At 40.7% G+C, this 26,474-nt stretch overlaps 1 protein-coding gene across 17 annotated transcripts; it reads right to left on the bottom strand.

The window, feature by feature from the left end:
• Window positions 1–215: 215 nt before the first annotated feature.
• LOC123070362 (myosin-17) lies at window positions 216–25,899 on the bottom strand. Of its 17 annotated transcripts, none has more exons than XM_044493534.1 (53): window positions 25,246–25,889; window positions 24,017–24,145; window positions 23,389–23,532; window positions 23,149–23,294; window positions 22,886–23,042; window positions 22,704–22,762; window positions 20,955–21,114; window positions 20,724–20,873; window positions 20,503–20,639; window positions 20,257–20,403; window positions 20,076–20,177; window positions 19,901–19,958; window positions 19,719–19,820; window positions 19,263–19,300; window positions 18,494–18,620; window positions 18,243–18,413; window positions 17,553–17,684; window positions 17,343–17,452; window positions 17,188–17,251; window positions 13,569–13,746; window positions 13,267–13,472; window positions 13,039–13,158; window positions 12,849–12,947; window positions 12,530–12,718; window positions 12,184–12,323; window positions 11,000–11,167; window positions 10,633–10,800; window positions 10,325–10,492; window positions 9,980–10,147; window positions 7,323–7,490; window positions 7,077–7,244; window positions 6,271–6,438; window positions 5,952–6,119; window positions 5,619–5,786; window positions 5,335–5,502; window positions 4,993–5,160; window positions 4,724–4,891; window positions 4,444–4,611; window positions 4,097–4,264; window positions 3,745–3,954; window positions 3,516–3,636; window positions 3,344–3,436; window positions 3,186–3,266; window positions 2,905–3,090; window positions 2,186–2,530; window positions 1,964–2,095; window positions 1,809–1,879; window positions 1,636–1,735; window positions 1,512–1,568; window positions 1,365–1,421; window positions 1,171–1,251; window positions 807–889; window positions 216–713 (listed from the first exon to the last, which is right to left on the bottom strand). In XM_044493534.1, exons 1-53 carry the CDS (start codon window positions 25,246–25,248, stop codon window positions 590–592), a joined length of 7,161 nt encoding a protein of 2,386 aa, XP_044349469.1. In that variant the 5' UTR covers window positions 25,249–25,889; the 3' UTR covers window positions 216–589. The 17 variants fall into 17 exon arrangements, with proteins under 17 accessions (XP_044349469.1, XP_044349468.1, XP_044349481.1 ...); XM_044493533.1 differs by having other exon boundaries at window positions 2,905–3,099; window positions 25,246–25,887; XM_044493546.1 differs by having other exon boundaries at window positions 2,905–3,099; window positions 17,188–17,248; window positions 25,246–25,885.
• Window positions 25,900–26,474: the final 575 nt, after the last annotated feature.

Genomic DNA, 26,474 nt, shown 5'->3' with positions numbered 1-26,474 from the left:
GTTCCTTGAGATGCCTTGGTTGACCTTCCCGGCAAGCTCCTCTTGCCGGGGCCTTGTCTCCTTGGCTTGAATACTTTGTTCTTGAATGGCTCCAAAGAAACCACGAAGGACCTTGGCGGTCACCCGGCAAGCCTTACCGCGGGGTGCTGCGACTGCCCGTGCACGAGTTCGGGATACTAGGGTACCCCTACTCTAGTACACCGACAGAAGGCACGAACAAACCAACCACAATGCCATTATTCTATACCAGCAGAACAATGATGTTCATTTTCTGTAACAATTTACAACACGTACAGCTTCACTAATTACAGCAAAACTTTGTATTACTAAGCTTATACAGGGACTTTTGCCCTTGTCCCCTTGCTATACAAGCCCAACATAACTGAAAATAAAACATGGCATGAAAAACTGGACACAAATTTACAATCAACGAACCAATCAATCGAAATCAGATACCTAAGCTCTCCTAGGAACTACTCCTCAATGGCTTGCTATCTGGTATAAAAAGAATCACACATACTGTACAACCTACAAACAGGAACTCCTGATTTATCCACAGCTGCCGAAGGCTCCACGGTGAGAAAAATAACTATTCCCCTCTTTGCAATAAAAACGCAAAGCCTGGGTTTTCACGGACAAATGGTAGCAAGTCATCATCAGCCATCTCAATGATTGGCATTGTCTTTGTAATATCATCGAGTGAAAAAGGTATACTGCATTTGAGGAATGAAACGGTGAAACCATGAGCCATAAACATTAGAAGGCTTTAAGCTGAAAGATGCTATTTTTTGTCAAATGTATCAAACCTAGAATCATCATCTAGCAGTATAGAGAAAGTTGTGACAGTATTTGCTTCCTCACGCGCTGCAGCTTTCAAGCTTGATGCGAACTATAAATAGAGAAACAGAAATCACGTATCATTTAACAGTTCATTTGTAAATGAGAAACAAATCAATATTGTAGTAAAGACCAAATTTTGTATTTTTTTAAGTGGAAGTGGATGAGGGTTGCCACATAAGGACATCCTAGGAGGTCATGATATTACTCTCGCCCCAAGTGCGCTCAAGTTCAGAGTCACATGATTAACTTCAGAGTTCTGGTTAGATTTGGGGCTTAAGTGATGGCATGATCGCATCCGACCAAATAGTATATGAGGGTACATCATCTCACCTCTGCTGAAATAGTGTTTGAACCATTGACGTCATCCAAGTACATACCAACTATGCGCTCTAGCTGCTGTATGCTGAGGGCCTGAAAGAATTTCATACAAATATTAGAAGTACAACTTATAGGGGTAAGGACTAGCAGTGGAAGAATCTTCCTTTCTTATTAAGAAAAGAATGTCAGTCAAATCAAATACTTACTTGGCACACATCAGCACGTATCTCTCTTAGTGTTCTCATTGGCTTAAGAGAAATCACCTGGCAGAAGTGAAAAATAGGAATAAAATGTATTTGTGAATAAAATACTATTGGGGAATTAATATTCAGTAAGTTAAAAAGAACGCGCACCAAGAAATCAACAGCCTGTCTGATATGCTTCAATGCCTCCCAGGCCGAACCTGCAAACTGCATCAAATACAACAGATAAGCCAATAGCTTTGGAAAATCCATTTGTAAACAGGGAAGTGAATACCTCTCGAGTAGCATTATCAGACCAGTGTTTTAGCTCAGCTAGTCCAGCTTTGACATATTCCCCGTTGCTAAATGAACAGCACTCACGCCGCAAAAGTAGCCTGTTTCCAAGGGGAAGATCTTAAGAGAAGCTTATACATATGTGAATACATGAGGCTAGGACAAAGTGTTAACCTGTTAAATAGCTGAACATCAATCAGTGAAAATATCTGTACGAACAATTTATGCACCAAAATTGATGGGACCTGCAAATTCAACCAGATAAGACAAAATGCATTCAGACAATTTTATGAACGGATACCATGGGTCCATGATCATTTTACACCTACATGGTTCGCCTTTAATACATCCAAATAGTTGGCGAGGACTTTCACGATGCTTAACCAATGTGCTAATTGGTTCTGTTGTCCCAAGCCATTTGTATTGCTTTTTGCCAGATTTGAGTGAGAAGTTCGTGGATCCTGAAGAGATTCAACATTTAACCATCTTTAAATAGAAAAGGATGAAGCTTCTTTAACTTTCTTCCAGAAAATGAGAGCATGTAACAGCACCTGGATGCACAATTCAAGTAAAGGGTTTAGTTCCTTCTTCACGCTGTCACTTATCATACCGTAAACCTTCTCAATTAGATCCACAAGCTGCTGTTTAAAGAGCAAAGCTGGATATTTTGCTTCAACTTGGGGTAATCCGGTAGCTCCAACAACTGATTGCCCGCCGAGATAAGCAAGCCCAGCATTTGAAGTTTGACTTGTATGAAATGTCCTCTCAGACGAAAATCTTCGCCTTTGCGGGGTTGAGAGTGTGGTCCTAGTAGTTTTGAATGATCGTTGAAGGAGAACTGTTAATGCAGATAAGTTGGACAACCAATATGCCAATGTTCTCACATCATGTTCAGCCTTCAAGAGAGGGAAAGCCGACATCAGGACAAGTAGCCAAACTCTACACCAATTGCATTAAGTGTAGTTTTGCAAGCAATTTGAAAAGTTGTTACTGTAGTTAATTTCCATATTTTCATGTTTTATCAATTATTCAAGGCACTCTGAGAGAACATGGATCCTAATCTTGCCAAATATTATTTTATGTACATGTTAGATGTTGCACAATAGAAAATTGGATAAATGAGATTAATTCCAATTCTGCTGCAATAGGGCATTCAATAAATGACATTCTCTCCTAGTTTGTTGCAACAAGCAGAAGTTGTACTCCATGTCATCGATGCTGCATTTAAATGAAGAAAGATGTTATTCGAATCCAAAGAAGTGTGAGGAACCTCTATTGCAGAGTTTATAGCATGCAGAATTCTGTCAAATACACCAGTCTTCATGGCTTCAAATGATCTCCAGTGAAGAAGACACTGGTATATAAGAAGAGTGGCAACAGGCTTGCTCCCAGAAAATCCGAGATATTGTGGAATGCAAGTAAGTAACCACTGCTGGTCATCTTGGGGCTGCTGGGGCTGCAGAGACTTCCAAAAAGCAACAAATGATCATCTCAAAATTAGGTTGACAGTTCAACTGAACACGAAGAACCAGCATCAAATTTGTAGAATACCTGATGTTTCTGATTAAGCACTCTTTGCAGCTTTTCTCCGTGTTCAAAGTCTTTTTGATTACTCGAGTTGGGAGCATTGCCCTATATTATTGTTTAGACATTCAATTAAATGCAATTTTGTAGAAATTATATGCAGATACATAGTTGCTATAACTCACTACTGGGGGTGTTGCTTCTGACATGCCAGCTGATGGCCTCAGCTCAGCCTGCCTTAGTTCACCGTTCAAAACATGCCCATTCTCTGGGCTTCTCTGCAAAATATACTAACAATATCAGTTTGAGGATCGAATAATCATCATATATGTGTCAGGCCCACTAAAGGTACATTACATGAATCCTTGTGATCTTTGAACGTGAGGGTGGAGATTTGGCAGTAGAAGGTGGAGTAGCAGTTGCTTGCTGACGGAGAACATGATTCTCAGCCTCTAAGTTGGCTGCTTTTCCTTCAATTCTGTTTATGGAAAGATCGCAAAGAATTGTTTGATTGAGGTACAAAATAGGAAGCAGAACCTGACCACTATTCTTGAAAACATGAAACAGAAAAAAAATGCATATGCACCTTTGTAGGGACTCCTGAAGGTGAGTTATAACTTTGCCTGACTCCTCAATTTTTTTAACCAAATCATTATTCCTGTTAAGGAGGTCTTCATTTCTCTTCAATAAATCCTCATTTCTTTCCTGAGCTTCAGTAAGAGCTCTCTTGGCAACATCACTGTCTTGTTTTTCCATCACAAACGAAGACAATCTTGATATTGCATCTACTTGAATCCTGATTTCAGGAAAAGAAGTAGACTTGTAAAGGATAACACCAATGATTTTTTATGAACATACAATACTAGTAATCATGTAATGATGTTATTCTAGTTTGAAACTCAGTGGCAGCACACTGCATACAGAATAAATATACTAACTTTTGCACTGTGTCTTGAAGTAAGTGGATCCGGTACTCATTATCACTAATTTTTCTGAGTAATTCCTCATTTCTTTCTTGAGCTTCAGTAAGAGATTTTCTGATTGAGTCATTCTCTTGCCGTGCAGCTTCTAACGAAACATCTTTTGCTGCTATATCTTCTTCAAGCCTGTTTTATTGGTAAACATAAAACTATGTCATAAATCTGAGAAGTGGAAATATTTAACAGTATACAAAATCAAATTTCGGACATCGTAAGATTGAGGTGGCTGAAAGAGTGTATAGATATGTGGGTGGCTAAGTGTAGAATAATAAAATCATACAAGAAGCATTAGTGAAGACACATACTTAATTATGGTATTCTGAAGATGTTCAATTTTTTCGTTAGTATCTTCAATTTTCATTAGTAACTCTCCATTTCTCTCTCCAGCTTCAGCAAGTTCTTTCTTCATTGCATCCTTCTCTTGTCTCTCAGATAGTAACAAAGCATCCTTTGTTGTTGAACTTTCTCCAAGCCTAATTATGTTGAAGAAATGAATATCAAGCATTAACATCTCATAACAAAAACAGAAAAATAAGTATGCACTAAACATACAGCTATACATTGAAGGCTAAGAAGATGAAGTACCTTTCTATGCTATCTTGAAGAAGATCAATTTTCCTGTCAACATCCACAAATTTCTTTAGTAACTCTTCACTTCTTTCTTGGCTCTCAATTTGCGCCTTCGTTGTTGCATCATTTTGTTCTCTTTCTCTCAACAGCAAATTCTCCTTTGTAGCTGTATTTTCTTCAAGCCTGTGTTTGTACATAAAAAAAAGGTTGATATACCTAGTATTTTTAGAGGGAGGACATGGGCATTATGATAAAAATTAGTGCCCTAAGGAACTATCATGTACCTCTGTATAGTAAATTGAAGCTGAAGAATATTTTTATCATCATCGTGAATTTTCTTGAGCAATTCTTCATTTCTTTCCTGAGCTTCAACTAGAGTTTTCCGAGTTGCCTCATGTGCTTGCTTTTCTGTTAGAAGCAAGACATCTTTGGCAGTGACATCTTCTTCAAGCCTATCAATGTGAAGAGGGAAAACAATTTGACAAAGAGAAGTTGGTGCATGATTGCAACTCTAATCAAAAAAAGATAGGATGGTACAACCAGCACATGTAGTGACCCACCCAACCCCTGCCACCAAAACTCGCGTGAACACACACCGCAACATTGAAAGAAGTACAGAATCTGACCTTTCTATTGTAGTCTGAAGGCTGTCAGATTTTCTATGTGCATCTTCAATATTCTTTATTAATTCAGCAATTTTCAACTGTTCTTCTGCAAGCAGTTTTGAGGTTGAAGCATTTTGTTCTCTTTCAGTTAGCAACAAAGTCTCCTTTGTGCTGACATTTTCTTCAAGTCTATGTGTGTAATGATGGAACGCATCGTTGTGTTATGCAATCAAAGATAAATATAATGTTAGTGCTCTGGGGTCAGAAGAGAAGCCTGATTTAATCCTATACAAGAAATGGCAGACCTCTTTATCATATCATCACGCTCTGCTAGACTTGCATGGTTATCTTGCGCTTCATTTAGTAATTCATCGATCCTTAGGCGAGCATCAGATAGTTCGCTCCTTAATTTGCTGTTTTCATGTCTTTCTATTGCCAATTGAGAATCCATGACCGATGTACTTTCTTCAAGTCTACGTCCAAAGAAGAGAAAAATTACACTAAGAACTACCTAATATAACGCGAGAGATAGTCATGTACAGTGATAGGAGACAATTCTAGAAGTGGTCAAGTAGAATTGACAAACCAACAAATGTTGGTTTCAATCTTACATATACTTAAAAGCAAAGAGATTAAACCTTTTCACCGAAACTTCAAGCAGACCGATTTTGTTATCCGAGTCCTCTATTTTGTTCGTTAACTGTTGATTTGTCTCCTGAGCTTCAAATAGCTCAGTTATGGTGTCATCGTAACTTTGCTTTGTTTTAAGAAGCAAAGACTCTCTTGTCATTGCATCTTTTTCAAGTCTATATTTATTGAAATGAAGGAAATAAGTGTTAGTTCACAATACTGAAATCATAGGAGTCAGAATTCTATTGTAGCAGTTAGTGCAGATCATCAAACTTAGCTGCTACTTATGCTAACCTACCAATAAAGTTAGCAAAAAAAAAAACAGACCTTTCCACATTCTCTAGAAGATGACCAATGTTTTTATCAGCTTCTTCAACTTTCCTAAGCAACTCCTGATTTACTTCTTGAGCTTCTGAGAACACTTTCTTGGTTTGATCGTGTGCGTGCTTTTCTTCTAAATAAAGAGCATCCGTTGTTGTTGCACCCTCTTCTAACCTATGTTCAGGTTTAAATTATAACAGGTGCGATCCATAAAATCGATGAGGGAGAATCTATCTTATCAAAGCAGATGCCAAATTACTTAGAATCTACTACACTGTGCCTCAAGCTGCAAATAACCCCCACATATTGCCTTTAAGAAACACATCCTACAGGACATGCAGCACAACTTAAATGAAAGATCATGATGCTTAACAATATTGTGACCTTGGCTTTCTTTTTTTCTAAGTTCAGTTTATCTCTCAACCAGCTCCCAGAACAAGTGAACCATGGCATGTACTTTTATGTTTACTCTAATGTTGGAAAGAACTGTCACTATTTCCTTCCATTCCTAGAGCTGTGGGCAGTAATGGGATGATAGCCAGCAAAAAGCATCTATAAAATTTAGGTACAATCTCTCAGAAGACTAATTATCACACTCACAGGAAGGAAGTTTATGAGAAGAGATAAGCACTAGTGAAATTGTAAGTGGATGGTTGTGAAATACTCAAGTGAAATGGAATACTGCCAGAGTACCGCTTTAAAAGCCTATGCAGCATGACGTTTGCATATGGAGGTAAATGCATGGATGATGTGCAAGTGATTTTCCAGTAGTAAAGTTTACACAAAGAAGTTCACTTCATGAAAAAACAAACCTTTTCATAGTTTTTTTAAGTAGATCAATATTTATATTAGCAGAAGAAATTTCCTCCAGCAAACCATCAATCCTCGCTTCTGCCTCTGCTAGTGCTTTAGATTTCGCATCTTTCTCCTGATGCTCTGTTAGTAAAACTGCCTCTCTTGCAGACGCACTTTGTTCAAGTCTACGTTCATGGATATAAAACAGTAAGAAACAGGTTCACTCAGAGGTTTCATGGATGCTTGCTTTGGAGTAAACAGACCTTTGTATACTATCTTGAAGCTGATGCATACTGCTGTTAGCACATTCAAGTTCTTTAACTAGTTCCTCGATTCGATCCAGAGCTTCAGTTAGTGTCTTTTTGGTCACCTCTTTTTCTTGCTTTTCAGCTACCAATAAAGCATCTCTTGCGGTAGATTCTTCATCAAGTCTAGGTGTATGAAAAAAAAAAAACTGAACTCTCCTATATTGAAAGGCTAATAGAGCTCAGAGTAAGACGAGAATTGGTAATGCAAGCCAGAATCAGACGAGCTTAAAATAACTCTTGACAGAAAGAAACTAACCTGCACACCTTATCGTCACTCGTCAGGCACTCATAAATTCTTATTTTCCTTGGTCAATCATCATTTTAGTGCTAGCCAGCTAGTTCATTTAACAGCTTCTTAGTTTTTCTACCTTCCAGTTGCAAAAAACTTTTTGATACTGGATGCTACTATTAAGTTCTATGCGCCAACCAGTAGAAACAAAAGTACGAACTGATGGGGAAGATTGGGCAATCCACATATACTTCAACACATCCTCGCACGTGTGGCTCAAGAAGGCCATACATGAAGAGAAAGAGGGCAAGCATTTTTGTTTTATTTTTATTGTGAAAGCCAAGATTCAAATCCAAGATCTCTTTTTCATGCACCAACCAGTAGAACCAAAAGTCCAAACTGATGGAGAAGGTTGGGCAATCCACATATACTTCAACAGCTACGAGGTGCTCTTCCATGGCACTGTCGAGTATGATTCCTGGAAGCAAAACTGGAAGATGCAGGCACCTGGCAAGGTCAAGTTCTCCATCATAGCCGCTGTCCAAGCCAAGCATCTTACTTTTTGGACCATGCTGCTGGCAACACCTCATAGCCGACCAAGAGGGCATGGTTATATGGAGTTGGTCCCTGGACTTGGAAGTACTTGGTGAAATCTGTGTAAGGGATTTCTTCGTCAGTCACGCCATTTTCCCATGCCACAAAATCCTGCGAAGGCTCATGCACCCCTGAGGTGTCGCCTCTTCCTCTGGCTCGCTTTGCAACACCGGTGCTGGAAACTGACAGGCTTGAGCGCCATGGCCTCCCTAGCCGCAAAAACTGCTCCTTGTGTTCCCAGGAACCAGAGTTGGCGCAGCACCTCTTCATTCAATGTCCATGGCCCAGCCATCTATGGGATCTTATCCTCTGTTGAGCAGGACATGTCATTGCCATCCCCTCTGTGACAAACTCCCTGGAAGAATGGCAGCCGACCATGCAGAAGAGCACCCCCTAAGCACAAAAGGAAGGATTTTGACTTAATGGTCCCCTAAATGTTTGATCCATTTGGTGTGACCGTAACAAGGTCCATTTGGTGTGACCAAGGTATTTCAAGGGGAGAGCAAGGACATTATGATAGTAAAGAACGACATCAGGGACGAAGCAGAGTGGTGGCAAGAGGCTTTTAATTAATGGTTGCACAAACTGGAGTGGGTGTTGGTTGTCTTCTGTTGTGTGTGCTGCTTGATCTTTGGTCGTGTTTTGATCTTTGATCCCCGCACTAGCCGCCCAACTCTCATAACTATTTTCTTCTCCTAGTAATGAAAAAATGTGCAAAAAATTGTCCGCATATTATTTAAAAAACAGAGTAATGCACACATTTTCCGCAGAGAGACTTCGGCAGGGCCAATGCTAAATTCTCAATCAAGGCAGGGGCTAAGACGTCACAGCTGCTTCTGCCTATCGACCTTTCTTATATTTTATGGTTCGTCAATTGGCTGTAGCCTGTTCTCAGATTTGTACACAACCTTTTTGTTCTATGATGCAAACGAGGTGCAATGTTTATTGCAGTTTCTCGACGAAAAAAAAAACTTGGCTACTTGCATGATGCCCTTGTGCGTCAGGATTCAGGTCATGCTTTGAGTGAATACTAGTTAGTGAGGATGACCCCTTCATGCCTTCATTCATGAGGATGCACTTTTTGATAACCGGCGGTTAAAGAGAGCAGTTTGTTGGTATTTATCCTGTCAATATCATATATGATGAAGAAAGCGCTTCTCTGATTGTACAAACCATCTTTCTCCAATAGGAATGGCCCACTTTCACGGTTTCACCACATTTCATTTTTTTTTTTTGTTAATGATATATCTAAGACCACAGCTTATACTTGATCAAGTGTACAGGAAGATTGAGAAAGCAAGAACAGGACTCCTGCTCGAAACATTGGTGCTGTTGCTCAAATATATGTTAGCAGTTAAGCATGACCAATGACAAGTACTTACCGATATGCTAGGTCCATCACACTTAGTACTTTGTATAATCGTCTAGTCGAGCATGTAACATGTACAGTATCTTAGACATGTCAGGAACTTCCAACTTCTTTAGATATTCTTCATTTGTTTCTCCTTTCTTTTACACCATGTTTACATAAATTCTTTATGTATTGCATGTTTTTCCTGACACTAGTCAGCAAAATGTTGTTATTTTTATTCTAGAAAAAATGTTGTCAAACTCGGAAGAAGGATTCACTCTAGTTAAAACAAAAGACTAACTCTTGCTGATAGGAGGAAATAGTGCACATCGGTTATCCCTGCCAATGCATGCTAACCAGATGTGTTGTCTCGCAGAAGAATGGGAACAATCTTGACAAATATGATTATGAGTAATAAATTTAAGGTAAGAAAGGAACCTCTGTAAAGAATCTTGAAGCAGACTGTTTCTCTTATCAGCACCTTCAAGGTTCCTCTGTAGCTCTACAATTTCTACCTGGGCATCTGCTAGTTGTTTCATGATCACATCATTTTGCTGCCTTTCATCTTTCAAGGAAATCTCCACTGCCGCTACATTTTCCTCGAGTCTAAATCAACATGGAACAAATAATCAGCTGTGACAATGGTGCGATAATAGACACAGTTCTCCAACAACAAGATCAAAGAGTGTAAAGTTAGTAGCTCAGATTTGGATGCTAGAAAACGAATCAGAAATGAAATGCCCTCAGGTTTAGAAATAAGGCGGTAAATATCAAGCAACACACCTTTGGGTGGTGTCTTGATAATGAACAATATTTTTTCCAGCATCTTCAAGTTTCTTGAGTAATTCCTCATTTTTACCCTGAACTTCATTGAGTAATTTCTTAGTTGCTTCACTTTCTTGTCTTTCTGTAGTTGATAGAGCATCATTCTCGGTTAATCTTTCTTCAAGCCTATATACATGGAAAGAAGAAATGACTATTATTTGAATATCCCGGTCAAAAACTATTATTTGAATATGTTGACAAATTCATAATATTATGATTGATAAGGATTCCTATGTAGAGTAGGTTGTAAAGGGGAACCAAAGAACCTTTGTACAGTAGTCTCAAGCAGAGTAGACTTTTCATCAGCGTCCCCAACTTCTCTCAGAAGTTCCTCAATTTTACCTTGTGCTTCAGCTAGTTCTACCACACTTGCCTCATGTTGTTGCTTCTCAATTGTCAGTGAAGACTGCAGATCTGCCATGCTATATTCGAATCTGCATTCCACAACAGGGTGCAAGCTATCAGATCACACCGTATAGAAGGATGAAAACATGTTCAGTAACTGCCCGTGCACCCACCAAAAGAATGGTTTAAGAATAACTATGAACTCATAGGTACAAACTAAAGAGTATCAATGTGATGATGGCTGATTACGCGATAGAATCACTGCTCAAAGGTACATTTGGGACAAACCTTTCAACATTTTCCTGGAGCAGAGTGATTTGTTTCTCAGCCTCTTCAATTTTGATCGCAAAAGCTTGATCTCGTAGGTGAGATTCAGCTAGTGCGGTACTAGCTTCTTCCTTTTGCTGCTTCTCTGTTAGCAAAAGGGCCTCTCCTTCTCTTACAGTCTCTTCTAGTCTGTGTTCATACAGAAAACAAAATGCGGCATTTTCAGAGTAATCCCTTGAAAATTAGGAGACTAGATTCTAATACAAGCAGCATCCAGCAAAGTTAGGGCCCATTCGTAGTCTAAAAAAAGTCAGGTGCCCGTCCCATTAACTACTGGAAGGGTGGGGGCAAGAGAAATAATGTATTTTTCAGTTTACATAAATATACATCAAACTGCAAAAAGGCAACCGAGTTCTCAAAATGTAATTTACAGAATGCCCCTGCAGACTGCAATTGCAGACACTTTCTGGATATGTTACCGTTGAGACAAAACCCAGAAACTATGCTGCTCCCGGAACTGGAGCACCATGTGCCGTGAATTTATATCAACACTTCAATGTGGCACCATGTGGCGGCAGTTTTCGAGTGATGGGAGATACACTGGATCAAGGATCAAAGATCGGAGAATTTGATGTTCTTTAACAAAAAAAGAACACCTTTCGCAAAAAAAAACAAAAAAAAAACACAGGTTTACCCTATACAGCATAAGAAACACAGAATGTGTACCATCTTATGTGTGCACAATCATGTCTCTGTTGCTTGCAAGCATTAGTGTGTACAGTTATGCATGAGGCTCTTCTAAGTAGTTTTCGAGTACAGCTTCCCTTAAACAACAATTAGTAGAGGCCATGTCGAAGAAAAATGATGAGGGACGCATGCCTCTAATAAAATTTAGTCAATGTTGGTATCAATACACATTTTCTGGTAGCAATACCGATTTTGGAGTTGGTATCTCCCTGGAAGTGACTGGTGGATGTACATTAGTACATAGTATGAAACCTTACAGAATAGCCACTATGCTTAGAAATTTAGATGCAAGTTCAAGAAACTCCATAAGATCTTTAGGTATGACTCACTAGACTATGACCTTCTTTACAGGCCGTGTTTTAATAATATTTCAACCAGCTCTGTGTAGAAGAAAACCTTCTGTGCAATCAACAAGATATAGTATTGAGAAACTCGGGCAATTAAAAACAACAGCAAACCTCTTCACGGTATCATTAAGCTGCTTGATCATTTCATCTGCATCCTGGACTTTCCTATTTAGTTCTTCATTTCTTTCCTGGGAATTCGCGTGTGCTTTCTTTGTTACATCATTTTCCTCTCGCTCTGCTACTAGTAGCACCTGAAACAGTAGCATGTGTCTATTATCACAATATTTCGCACTACGCGCAAGAATGTTAATTATTTGGATCTTTTTAACTAGAGCAGATACTGTAATATATATTGATAAATGCAAGTCACTATATGAAGCTATAACACCACCCCCTTGCTCCAGTCCTTTGTACTGCAGTTCAACTGTACTTCCATAGTTAAGGTTGAAGAGCATACCTTCAGGCCCTCAATTTCAGAAGTCAATGAACTGATCTTTTCTCTTTCTTGAGCTAGAGCTTCTTCGACAGCTTTTTTAGCTGATTCGTTTTCCTTCATTGCGGCAGCTTCTTCCACTCGCTGTTCCATGTCATGAAGAGCAGACTGCAGTTTAGAAATTTCTGTTGCTTTGGACTTCTCCAGATCAGTCTGTAAATTGTATACACAAGTACAACAATTAGTTGGTATTTCAATACATCAATAAAACTGCAGATTTACCATATACTCAGTAATTTCAGTATGACCAATATTCAGCAATTATTCAAGACCAAGTATTAACCCTTAGTTTCTTTTCCAAGCTCAAGCGGCTCATTAGCTCTTCCACACGCTCCTCCAGTTTCTCCTTTGCCACCTTTAGAGCTTGAGTATCTCTTGCAGCCTAAAAGTTTGTTCCCAAATAAGCTTTACAAAAAAGCAACAACCACAAAAACTACCAGAAAAAGCACACCACAACAGGTGATATCAAGTACCATTTTGAGCTGCCGCAGTTCCCTTCTGGCAACCCTTCCTCTCCAAGCACATTGGTAGGTCAATGCTGCTCTCTTTAACTTCATATAACTTAAGTTATCTCTGTGGCGACGCCAACGGGACTGCAATGTTGTAGTGATGGTCCAAATACAAGTGAACAAGAAACCCATAAAAATGGCAGGAGCCAAAATTCGTCTGCAGCAGAATAAGGAAAGGAGCACTGCACCTACCTGGATATGGATAGAAGCTTTGTTCTGATTTCTAGAATTGAATTCATTGCGAGCTGCCATGGTCCTTAACCCTGTCTGCAATGTAATGGCTGACAGGCATAGCTGAGAATAAGTTCTCCGTGCAAAATAACGGCGTATATTTTTCTGTATTTTCAGCGCTGCTGCTTGTTGTCTCAAGAATCCATGCAGTTTACAAGCCAATCTTGCTGCAATAAGCAAAGGAAGTCTTAACATATGCATATGGCTCCATCAATACTATGAACATAATGTCCAATTCAGATGTCATATGGAAATGAATTTACCTCTGACAAAGGATTGCAAACAAACAGATGCATTGCGCAGTATTAGGAACTGCTCACGAGCAACATGAGTACGTAACTGACTCTGAACACCTCTTGCTGCAGTATTTCGCACCTCTGTTCTTCTAGCATCCAATTCAGCCATTTGGCCAGCTCTAAGGAATACCTTAGTTCTTCCTATCTGTTGATCAGAAAATATGCTGCAAATGTTAAAGGACTGAGTGAACAAACCTTTTTTTTTGCGGGGGAGTGAACAAACTCTTGCATAAAAATATTTCCCAGATACTAAACAAAATCAGTCCAAAAGAATAAGTACATTATTAACCAGTTGCAAGCAAGGAGTTAGTTCAGAATCTCCATTGTATGCTGCAGAATACTTGTGAAACTATCTAAAAGGTAAAAGGAATCTAAAACAAATGCAACATAGAACTCATACATGCCTGGTAATGAGCCAATTTCTAAACCTTAACTCATACTAGCCTAATAATTTACACAAATAAATAGCGGTCCCCAACCAAAATATATTTAGCTCAGTTATAACCCAACCTATAATTCAACTCAGCCATGTCAGGTCTAGCCCTGACTAAGTGATTAGCCCACACAATTTCAAGTGAACTCAGCACCTTACTTTGTATGCATTTCTGACAGTTTTTTTTCCTGGGCGGAAAATTGAAATTAAATTAATATATGAGTTGTATATATGTATACAGATGTGAAGAAAGAAGGAAAAGGTCTCTCTTGAAGAGAAAGGAAGAAGGAAAAGGTCTCTCTTGAAGAGAAAGGACCAAGTGCCAAGACTAGGGTTTAAATTGTCAAAGATTTTAGCATTTCTTTGCTTCCAAATGGCCCAAGCAGCGACGGTACTGAAGGCCTCCATGAAGAAAGGCTTGCCAAAGTCCGCCCTGGTCATGGTGATCCTGTTCTCCATTCTAAGATCGCTATCATGGTGCAGGTTGATTGATGTCCAACACTCCTTGCTGAAACAGCAGTTCCAGAAAAGGTGATCTCTGGTCTCGAGCTGGTCATCATTACAGAGAATGCAGTTGACTCCATCATTGACCTGGAAATTTCGATTTGCAGCATGTCTTTAGTGTTGAAGCGGTCATTTAGCAGAAGCCAAACAAACGCCTTAAGCATGGAGGAGCATTTAGAGTTCCAGATCCTGTTTGAGAAAATAGGGACCAGAATATGATTGAAGGATAGCTTATAAATTTTTGAGGCAGAGAAGGAAGCCCCCCCTCCCCCCTGCACACACACACACACACCTGTAGCTCCAAAAGTTAACACCAATGTTATTTATGTGGAACTGAAGGATCATCTGTCTGGATTCATGAAGTTCATCAAAAGCTTGTGGGGACAGAGGCAGATGGAGGAGATAGAGAGGATCCGGCACACATGTTCAAAGCATCACCAACTGAGGCTAGGCTATTAATAGCAAAGTGCAATCTGGGAGATTTATTTCTCATACGATCAATTGGGTTTTTGAGGGGAACATAGTCTCTGATTTTTGGCCTAGAGAGGACAAGGGGGAGCCCGAGATAGGTGAAACAGAAAGAGGCGGCCTTGCAGCCAAATAAACTGGCTAAGTGACTTGTTTTGTTCTCCGGAACATTGATGGAGAGGATGCAGAATTTGTGATAGTTAACATGGAGCCCTGTATATTGGGCAAAGGTTTTGAGGAGGCGCTCAAGGCAAAGCAATTGACGAGGGAAGGCTTGAATGATCATGGTCTGCCATCTGCGGCGTTCTCTTTATGGGCTTAAGCAAGCTCCTCGTGCCTGGTTTGAGCGCTTCTCCTCCGTTGTCACAGATGCTGGTTTCAAAGCCAGCGGTCACGACCCTGCTCTCTTTATTCACACCTCCCCTCGTGGTCGGACGCTTCTTCTTCTATGTGTCGATGATATGATCATCACCGGCGATTACTCTCCGTTCATTGATTTTGTGAAGAAGCGTCTTAGTGACAAGTTCTTGATGTCAGATCTGGGTCCACTTAGATATTTCCTTGGTCTTGAGGTGTCTTCTACGCCCGAGGGCACTCTTCTCTCCCAAGAGAAGTATACTCAGGAGCTTCTTGCCCGTGCTTGTATTTCTGATCAGCGCACCGTGGACACTCCCATGGAGCTTGGAGTTCACCTTCGGCCCACTGATGGCGAGCCTCTTAAGGACCCCAGCCGATATCGTCACCTTGTTGGGAGCCTTGTCTACCTTGGCATCACACGTCCTGACATCTCTCATGCTGTCCACATTTTGAGCCAGTTTGTTTCTGCTCCTACTCAGCTTCACTACTCCCACCTGCTTCGGGTTCTGCGCTATCTTCGTGGAACCTCCTCTCGCTGCCTATTCTTTCCTTGTTCGAGTTCCTTGAAGCTTCAGGCATATTCTGACGCCACGTGGGCTAGTGATCATGATGATCGTCGATCCCTTTCAGCGTACTGTGTTTTTCTTGGTTCATCTTTGATTGCCTGGAAGACTAAGAAACAGACAGCGGTTTCCCGTTCGAGTGCTGAGGCTGAGTTGAGGGCTATGGCAGCACTGACAGCTGAAGTCACTTGGTTGCGGTGGCTTCTTGATGATTTTGGGGTCTCTACTACTGCACCGACTCCTCTTTCTTCGGACAGCACCGGCGCGATCAGCATTGCTCGTGATCCTGTGAATCATGAGCTCACAAAACACATTGGTGTGGATGCTTCTTACACGCAATCGCAGGTGCAAGACCAGATTGTGACTCTCCAGTTCGTGCCCTCCGAGCTCCAACTTGCAGATTTCTTCACGAAGGCACAACTCGAGCTCAACACAGCTTTTTTCTTTCCAAACTCAGTGTTGTAGACCCACCCTGAGTTTGAGGGGGGTGTCAAGTGTTATAGTGCTGTGTATAGGGCTGTGTAGTTTCTCCCAGTGGCGGAGACAGGGGGGGACCAGCAGGGGCCCTGGCCACCCCCTAACGCCATTCATTTAAGCCTAATATGCATGTCAAGAGGTGATAAATTGCTGCTAAAATGATGAATTTTGATGCACCGGACCTCCCAAACCAGGCTTAACTATGTTTGGCCTCCCTCATTGACTTTTCCTGGCTCCGCCACTGGTTTCTCTTTCTCCCTTATATAGGGGTCTATTTGCATATGTACCTTGTACTTATCTGGCCTGTTTGGCCCATAGCAATACAAGGGTTCAGTTTGTAACAGTTTAGTAGGCCTGAATGATCATGAGGGTATCGTTGGCATATTGAACAATTGGGAAGTCCCCATCATTAGTAGAGGTAGGAAGCTAGAGGAGATTGCGCCGATGGACTCTTGATGGATTGAAGATCAGCAGCCAGGCCGAAGAGGAGAGGCGACATGAGATCTCCTTGTCTAAGCCCTCTGCGGCAGTAGAATTTTTTTCCCAGGAACTCCGTTAAGGAGCACAGCTGACGATGTACTGGAGCGAAGAATAGAGTTGATCCAGGCAATCCAACAAGCATCGAAACCATTGTGCCTGGGCATTGACAGAATAGTGCAATGTTCTGATAATTTATGCTGTACTTATACGGGAAACCAATTTGTTGAACCACTAATCGGAAAAAAATTGTTGAACCTAAAGTACAAAGTTGTTGCTTGGTTTAGAACATAAAAAACCTGCTCACCTGATAGCCCTCCAGTCCGATTTTGTCCAAAACCTTTTGGCAAGTCGTCTTTTCATCATTTCTACTAGAAAAGAAAACATGTAATTGTTAAGAAGACAGGCTAGAGATAAAGAAAGATAAAAAAGAAAATGTAATCCATGATTAAAAAGACTCACTTCTCTTTTAGAATTTCAGGAGCAAGAATGCGAAAACGATGTAAAAAATCATGAAACAGTTTTCTTGTAGGATATCCAGCGCAGCTGATTCTAATTGCTTCTAGAACACCCTAAGATGGTGAAAAAATATTATCAGGGGACACAATGGCACTGAATTTCTCAAATTTTGAAAAAAAAAAGAAAGGGGAGAAGCATGAAATATCTTATTACCGAGCATCTAAGTTGCTGTAGAACGTTGGTGTTCTCAAAAATAGCAGGCTTAAGAACACTATTTGGTTTTACACATCTAATGTAGTGAGGTTCTGTAGAGCTTAAAGTCTCCATGAGTTCATGAAGTTGCATCTGAAAATTACATTGAAAAATTAGATACACAATGTCATCACAAGAAAACTTCCACAAAGAAATTTGAGAAGTAAATATCACCACAGGTCCCTATTATTTACTATACATTTCAACTGAATGCCTATTCTTCTAATTTGTAAAGTGGGGCCCTTAAGTTCATTTGTGGGTTCAACTCGGCCCTCCCTGTTAAAAATCCTTCTGTTATGAATTAGCAGGCATGGAGGGCCACGTTAGCAATGTACTGTTGGTGTGGTACACCAACCCCAGTCTAGTACCATGTGGCAGCAAGGTTCTCCCTTACTGTTTTTCCTAAAAATACCTAGCAACAAGATCAAGGAGGCACCAAGTCAATAATTAAATGACAAATGATCATGCATAAGTGAGATACTATGACCATTAATCTCTTTGAAAGCATTTTCTTAGGTATAGAAAGTGGAAATTTTGAAATAAATTCACAATAGGCTTTTTTTTTTTTGCACGGAGACCCCTGGACCCGTATTGCACAACAAATGATGATAGATGATATTACACAAGCCTTTAACTATAGCAGAATGTGACCTTGAAGCGAGTAGCAATTGAGGATGACTTTGATGATTTTGTGTTCTCTTCTGGTGCTGGTGGGAATAAAACTGATACAAAAGAGCACCTGGAAGCATTAAGTAATTCCTGGTGTTCTGCTACCACATAATCTTTGTTTTTGTCCAGGAAATGATCAGATTGATATATCACCTGCAGATGAATTAAAAAAATGGATGTACTTGAATAAATGCGTGAATAAAGGAAGTGCTATGATGTAAAAAAAAACTTACATCTCCAGCATAATGTTGGATTGTAAATGCAGTACGAGAAAGTTTCGGTTTAGCAAATCTTTTGTGATTCTTGAACTTTTCATACAGCTTCTGAGACAATGTCTCGTGTGTCGACTTTGGAAACATGCTGGAGGATATATAGACACGGAAGAGAAAGAATCTTGTCAGAAACATGTGAACAAAATCATTTGGTGCAAAAATGCATGTCCTTGGCTAAGACAAGAAAAATGAATTAGCAAGTGTTTCTTGGATGTTGACATGACGCGTTCAGTCTGGCAAACTATGAAGAATAATCTGGGCATGCATATCCTCAGCCAAAACAAGAAAAATGAATGAACAACCATTGCTTGGATGTTAGGATCAGGTAATCAATCCGGCAGACTATGGAGAATAATTTGGGCATGCATGTCATAAATTTGCTACCAAAATAATTAATCAGAACTTTCGGTTCTCTCCAACAGGCAGGCATAAGGCAGCAAGCAACACACACTGATGTATAAAAGGACTGACCCAGTGCATAGAAGCTCCCACACAAGGTGGGGTCTGGGGAGGGATTATAGGAACCTAGTCTTACCCCTGCGAAGTGCAATGCAGAAAGGCTGGTTCGAACCCAGGACCTCTTGGCACAAGTGGGGAGGACTTCACCACTGCACCAGGCCTGCCCTCTTAGCAACACACACTGACATATATGTTTATTTATTTATTTGAACACGCACATCCTAGTAAAACTGCAACATGTAGTGCCAACAAATGAGGCATTAAAACTTACCAAGCTTCATCAAGAAGTGCAATAATGCCACCTGGTTTCTGGACACAAAAAGGTGGTAATTAAATGTGCGAACATAAAAAAAGTAAGCAGATATTGCTAAGAATGTACAACAAATACACAAATATATTGATAATTTCCATCATCTATATAGGACATTGTAGCTGATATTGTACTGCATCAAACACTGAACGGAGCTGAGCGCAAGATCACATAGACTAATGTGTTATCCTTGAGCTTAATTTGTTGTGTTTCAGCTCTACTGATCAAAGGAAGCTAAGATCAGCATGACACTCCTTTACAAATCACAGAAACTTGAGGTTTGCCATATAAATATAGAAATTTGCACAATATTTATAACTATGAACTAAATACAAATAGTTTTAGGTACAAGAGGGGGGAGAAATAAAAGGAAATTACAAAAGCGAGTCAATGCATGTAACAGCGACCAACCCGTACCTTCTCAATCAAATCAAGAACATCTTGGTTGTCAACAAACTCTATGTAACTCCAGTTAATCTGCTCCCTTGTGTACTCCTCCTGCTCCATTTTGAATACATTCTGCCGAAACAAACACCGCTGGTTGCTTGGCACAGGAAAGAGGAGAAGAAAATTCTAACAAAGATGAGTTTTGCATATACCTGGTTAAAATGTTGCTGGAGTTTTTCGTTCGTGAAGTTGATGCATAATTGTTCAAAACTGAAGAGTAGTTGCAGACCAAAGGAATATTTAGCAACACCATATAAGTTATAAGGTACTCCTTACTATGTATTAGCTTCAAATTTCTTTTTCTGGAACAACTTAGTGCTTACTCACCTATTAGTCTTAAAACTTTCAAAGCCATATATATCAAGTACCCCAATCAATTTGTCTGAGTTTGGATCTTGCCCAATTGATGCATTTATTCTATTTACAAGCCTGCAATAGTACAATTGTATATAGTTAGAAAAGATAGGCACATAATTATAGTACATAATATGTGATCAAGTTTTTTTACCAGTCAAATAGTCGAGAGTATATTTGTTTTGCAAAGCCATCCCTGCTAACAGTAGCAGAATTAGGACCAACTGTAGTAGTAATAACTCCTTCTGGCGTATTTATTTCCCTCTTTATCAAGGCATTCTCCAATTTCTCACAGTCACACCTGCAAGGAGCATTCCAATGTATCATAGATTACAAATATTAATTATGAAAGATAGTAATAAAATTATAGAGAATTGGTGAACCAAAACCAACAGCCTACATCAAGAGCTCTCCTGCTGTATTAAGATGGAATCTTGCTTTGGCATCCTTTATTACAGATGAATCTGCCTCTGTCCCTTTCGCAAAACTAATATTACCAAGATGAAGCACAGCAGCAACAACCCGGAATATAGCTTCCTGTAAAGAAACATCCCGTTGAAAAACAAATGTGATATCCACAGCTGACGAGCAAATCCTTGCTGAAAAGGGCTGAGTTTGAACCTGTTCTTCCTCAGTGATGCCAACCATATCCATAGCATTTCTTGTCGCAAGATACTCTTCAGCATCATTGATTCCATCAACTCTGATGCAAGATGACTGGTTGAGGTAGTGAAATGAAGATGGGTCCCCCAGCTTATATTTTTTAATATCCTGGACCAAATTAGACATAAAAAGGTATAATAGCTTGAAAAGTATAAGTAGCAAACTGACACCAGTAACATTTTTTTTTACCTCTGACGGTGCTGAACAAAGGAAATAAAAGCAATGGTAGTTTCTCTCTGGACTACTAGTTTGGCAGACCCGAGATCTCTCGAGCAAGTAAGTTCTAATAGCAGCACCAGATATCTTCCCGCTCTTGTCGAATTGGAGCTCCACAAACTTGCCAAATCGACTTCATCATGTCGAGAAAAAGTTAAAGAGGTATGTAAGTCACATAGAGCAACAATCAGAACATAAACCGATAAATAGTGTACTCCCCCCGTTCACTACTATAAAATGTTCTAGCTTTTTTTTATGAATCGGATGTATATAGACGTGTTTTAGTGTGTTTGTTCACTCATTTCAATCCGTATGTAGTCCATATTAAAATATCCAAAACATCTTATAATAGTGAACGAAGGGAGTATATGATACTGTGTACTGCCCATCTAGATGAGATGAATGTTGAGAATGAAACAAAAAAAAGAACTATTTGGCTTTGACCTCCCATACAGAGTCTGATTGTTTATTTTATATTCAATACTCAAATAGTTAATAATCTGGAGGGACCCATAACCAGTTATATCACACAAATTAGGAGGAATTTTATATTTCACCAGAGTTGTGGTAAGGTATACTGTGCCACGAATCGAAAAGAGAGGTCTTGCTCATTTTCTCTGTTTTCTTTACCAATAAAAGACGACTAGAAGCCACATGCTCTTTTGTCAGTTATGACAATAACTGTGATGGTTACCTCAAAAAAAAAACTGTGATGGGCTTTCTGAGTGAAACCAAGCAGAAACCACAGATCTTTCAAACTTCCATATCTTGGTCTCAGAATCAATATCACAATGTTTTGATTATGGTAAGAGATGAATTGTAGGGAGAGCCCTAATGAAACTATCACATTGCCATACTTTTTGGTTGAAACACAACCATCCTTCAATATTCACAATGCAATCTTGAATGGGTGGATCTGGAAAAGTAGAGGCATGCTATGCTGCTTACAAAAAATTATTAGTGAATGAAGTTCAGCGGTTCCTATGCAATGCTAATGTGGTGGTGGAGTGAATGTATGTATCTTTTCTTTGTGTCCCAGTTTAGTCTGAGCTAACGGGTACTTAATTTGGATAAGTTCAGATGCATCTATTAGAATATTTTATATGGTTAACTTACCAAAATCAAAGCTGGAGATAAAAATAGTTTATTCAAAGGTGTACACTCCAAATCCCCCCACCCCCTCTTAAGACAAAAAACACATTTAGAATAACACGTGTAGAGTTGCCCAACAACTAGCTGAAGCTTTGACTAGGTGGATTAGCATATCAAGGAAAAAAGGGAATGGTTCATCTTATAATTTGTAATTTGTCCTACCATACTACATTCTAATTTTGTTTGCAGCTTTTAACCATGAGTAACAATAACATGCTTGGTTTTGGTTGCCTTCAATACTATGTTGGATTGGGCTGTTTAGCACTTTGAGCTGTGCCTTGGGTCCTCTGGAACCTTGTAAATTTCTATTTATCAATATATTTCAGTAGGGTCTTCCCTGCTGTTGTAACAAAAGGTTTCATTTCCTTCAACTAAAAAGCTTCCATATGTTTGTCCGTACTTTTGGTTACCCAGTAAACTCTGCTACTGTATGATACTTTTGGTTATGACTTGTATAACACATACGATACTACTAGTAACATACGATACTACTACTGGCTTGGTGTTACTTTGACGACACCAATGAAACACAATAAATATCTTCTGATTTCCATAGTATGATATCCATACCTTGAATTATTGTTCCGAACAGTTTTCGCATTCCCAAAAGCTTCAAGGACTGGGTTAGACTGTATGCAAAGCATAAATGATGATAGAATTAATACAGCTGAAATCATTGCATTGAATATCTTTGAACAAACACAGAGCTTGCTGTCAGCGAGAAGCATTACAACTTATGAAATCTAACTTACTTCCAAAACCTGTTGTTCAACCGTCCTTCCTCCTGTTCCAGACCGACCACCCAAAAATGCGAGATATCTCATCAACAATTTTGTAGTCTCAGTCTTTCCAGCGCCACTTTCACCACTGACCAAAATGGAATTACTCTTTCCTTCATTCATCATTTGCCTGTTTCCTTATTCAAATGAATGCAAAATGGTTCCATCAATATAGACCTACAGGGGCAAAGCTCACTGTAGGAGAGTCGTAGCATAATAGTAGTATAAGCATTCACCTGTAAGAGACATCAGCTATTGCAAATACATGAGGATCTAAATCTCCAAGATTTGCACCTTTGTATTTTTCCATAGTCTGGACGTCAACGAGATTAGGCAACCTTTGGAATGGATTTATGGCAATCAGAATGTTCCCCGTATAGGTCTGAAACTCAGGATAATAGCATTAGAAAGAAAAAGAAAATAAGGCACTTACTATAATGATTGTGGACTTGACATCGCAAGATATGATCACTCACATATATTATATTTTTTGCATATCTGACAGCCAAATTATCCAGAACACCGGGCTCATGCAAGTATGATAACCTTGTCATGTCATCGACTCCATCAGGTGGTGCTTCTGTGTCTTTAGGATGTATATCTGATACATTTGCAGTAATCTGGTTGCACAAACAACAGTATAACCATGTAGTTTTCATGACAGAAAACTAACTTTCGTACTAGAAGAATATCACATGCAGTTCTCCTTCATGGTTTGGAAAAAAAAACGGGGAAAGAACCCCCAAAGTACAACAAATTACACAACTCGAGAGAGCCAATCACTGCACCCCATAAAACTCCTCTAACACTAGAAAAACACAGACCCGAAAGGAAGCGACGTTAGTAGATGCGACTGAACGAGAACCTATCTCATCCTTGGTCTGGTTGAAGAAAACATCTATCTGCGTGAAAAACTCTCAAACACACGACCGTTTCTCTGCCTCCAAATAGCTCAAACAACCAGCACACTCTTGCTTAATGAAACATTCAAAGATTGACAGTCAATGACACAAAGAGTAAATTGAAGTTCAAAATGCACTCTTTGTCCGAGGTCCATCTAAGTCCAAAAGTAACAGGGATGCAACAGAAATCATGGACACATACCGTATTTCCCTTGGTTGTGCGAACATGAGCATTTTGACCATCAATTTTGAAGACCTCCCCATCAATCCAAGCTAAATCTTTGTCTGCCACCCATACATGAGAGCCTATAACAATGTTTAACACGGGAGCCTGCACACGTGACAAGTGACAAGTTTAACATGTCAAATAGATCAAAATTGCATGATAATGGATCATACATCTGCACTGAAATTCGGCATTCCAGTAGATGCCAAACCGATAATGTGCATATATTGATAATATCCCAGGAAAAATGAGCAAAAGAATAATAACACCTATATATCAGATATGAATGACTCATGAAACCAAGATGCGAGATGCGTAAAGCAAACCTAAGAATAAGATGTATGATGAAGAAATATCTATGAGTTTCAATGAATTCTCATGGTGATATTGCATTGTTATAAACCATTTATCAAACTGAAAATTGTTTATGGAAGAAGCCTCGAGAATTTAGGTCTGGTTGGTTCCACAGAAACCAGTGCAGTTGACATCTACCTAAACAAGTAGAGCAGAGTAATGTACCATCATATGGAAGAGGGTATTGGCATTTAGTTTGATTATAAGATTTGAGTAAATTTGGGCTTTGTCTGCCAGGGCATAAGCATATAAAACTATCCAAAGTCGCACAGAAGAGAAGTAGAAACATCAATACAAGCATGAGAGCCTTTTAATATACAATAAACTAGCATGTTCACCCGGTTTAACATTATAAATGTGAAGCTAGTTGATGCAATCTGTGTCTCTGTCCTGAAACTATACCCCTTGGTGGGCACAATTCAGCTAAACCTCTAAAAGGCACTCAACTCCATTTCATTATCATCATTTAGCAAACAGGTTGGACTGAGTTGTAGGCAAGCAAAAGATGCTAAATGCTTAGCTAGAGCAGATTCATGCTAAATGCCTCACTCGTGACACCCGCAGAACAAGTACGTCCCGCTACTGTCGGCAGGTGCAGGGATTCAGCTCACTCAGCATGTGTAGGATAAATTTTCACTCGATGAATGAAATCCTCCAAAATTCGGCAGAATGCCGGCTAAAATCCACTTGGTTTCCCAGACACGAGCTCGAAAACCACACAGAATTCTCCCCCAAACCCAGACAAAAAAAATATACCGCGGCGGAAGTAGACAAAAGCGCACCCCGACGCATTCAATTGAATCTCAGAAGAGAACAAAAGAAAAACGGCAAGCGTGACAAGTCAGACGCACCATGTATCATCTGGGGCAGTCGCGGCAGCCGTAGGAAGAGAATCGGGACGCGGCAGGAGGTGTTGCGGGCAGGCACGATCGGACGGGAGGAGACGCGGCTCGGCGGCGGTGGCGGCGCCGACGGGCGATCTCCTCCCCTCGGCCCGGTCGCCGATGGCCTCGCGGCGGCGCGATCCGGCTGGAGGCGCGCGGCGTCGGCGGCGACGCGCTGGGGCGGGGGAGCGCGGTGGCGGAGGGCGACGCGAGGAGGGGGAGCACAGGAACAGCGCGACGAGGGGGGAGAGGGGGGAGCACAGGCAGGCAGGCAGGCAGGGCCAACCAGGCGCGCGCGACTCTCATTAACAGGAAAAAGAAATGGCGAATAATCTGGGTGCGCGGCGCGAGTTCGCCAGCACCAACGTGCCGGATCGGGTCGTCGTCAGCACCACCAGCGCACCACCGCGGCTGCGTGCGGCATTCCTTTCCTTTCCTTCCCAAAAGGGAGGCGGGCGGGCTAAAGGTGGGGGAAGGTGGCGGCGGGTGGTAGGATTAGGAACGGGGGTGAGGGATTAAAGCCGAGCCAGACAGCGACGGATTCTCCTTCGGAGAAAAGGTGGTGGTGGATTTGGAGCCAGGAATGGAGGAATCGGGGTGGATTAGTGCGGGTAAACCCGCGATTCCGATGGTGAAAGCGTCGTCACGGGGACGATTTGGCCGCGGGGTGGAGGGGTGACATGTGCGGGGAGGGCCGGGGCAGGAAGGAGGAGGGCGGTGGATTGGCGGGACGGGAGGCCGCGGTGGCCCACCTGGCCGACAGTTAGGCAGCGTGTCGTCATTAGGTGGACGGATCTATGGATGGAGAAAAAAAGCTCGATTGCTTTCGGCACCGGAAACCGAAAATTTGTACACGTACATGTACACTCACCATGTACAAGTCGGATGTACGCCCACCAATGTAGAGTCGACGTACCGGTACTGGTACGTTGTACGTACTCGTGCAAGGCAATCTCCAAGGAGTTACTGCTGGTACTACCTGCCCGAACCGCCATTTTGGGCGTACTCGTAAACAGTGGTGGGTCACCTGAGCGACGTACGCTTACTTTGTGCTTTTCCCATCCTGCTCTTGTACAACTCCTTTTTTTTCTAATGAATTGTGCAACTCATTTTAGTAGTGCCAGCTTGACAGTTCAGTCTCGGCTAGTTTATGTTCATAACACGGCAGGGAGGCGCGCAACGTACGATTCAATTCC

This window comes from Triticum aestivum, chromosome 3B (assembly GCF_018294505.1).
Source record: "Triticum aestivum cultivar Chinese Spring chromosome 3B, IWGSC CS RefSeq v2.1, whole genome shotgun sequence".
Lineage (NCBI taxonomy): Eukaryota > Viridiplantae > Streptophyta > Magnoliopsida > Poales > Poaceae > Triticum > Triticum aestivum.
The sequence above is the reverse complement of the archived record's forward strand: the minus strand, read 5'-3'. Positions and strand labels throughout refer to the sequence as shown.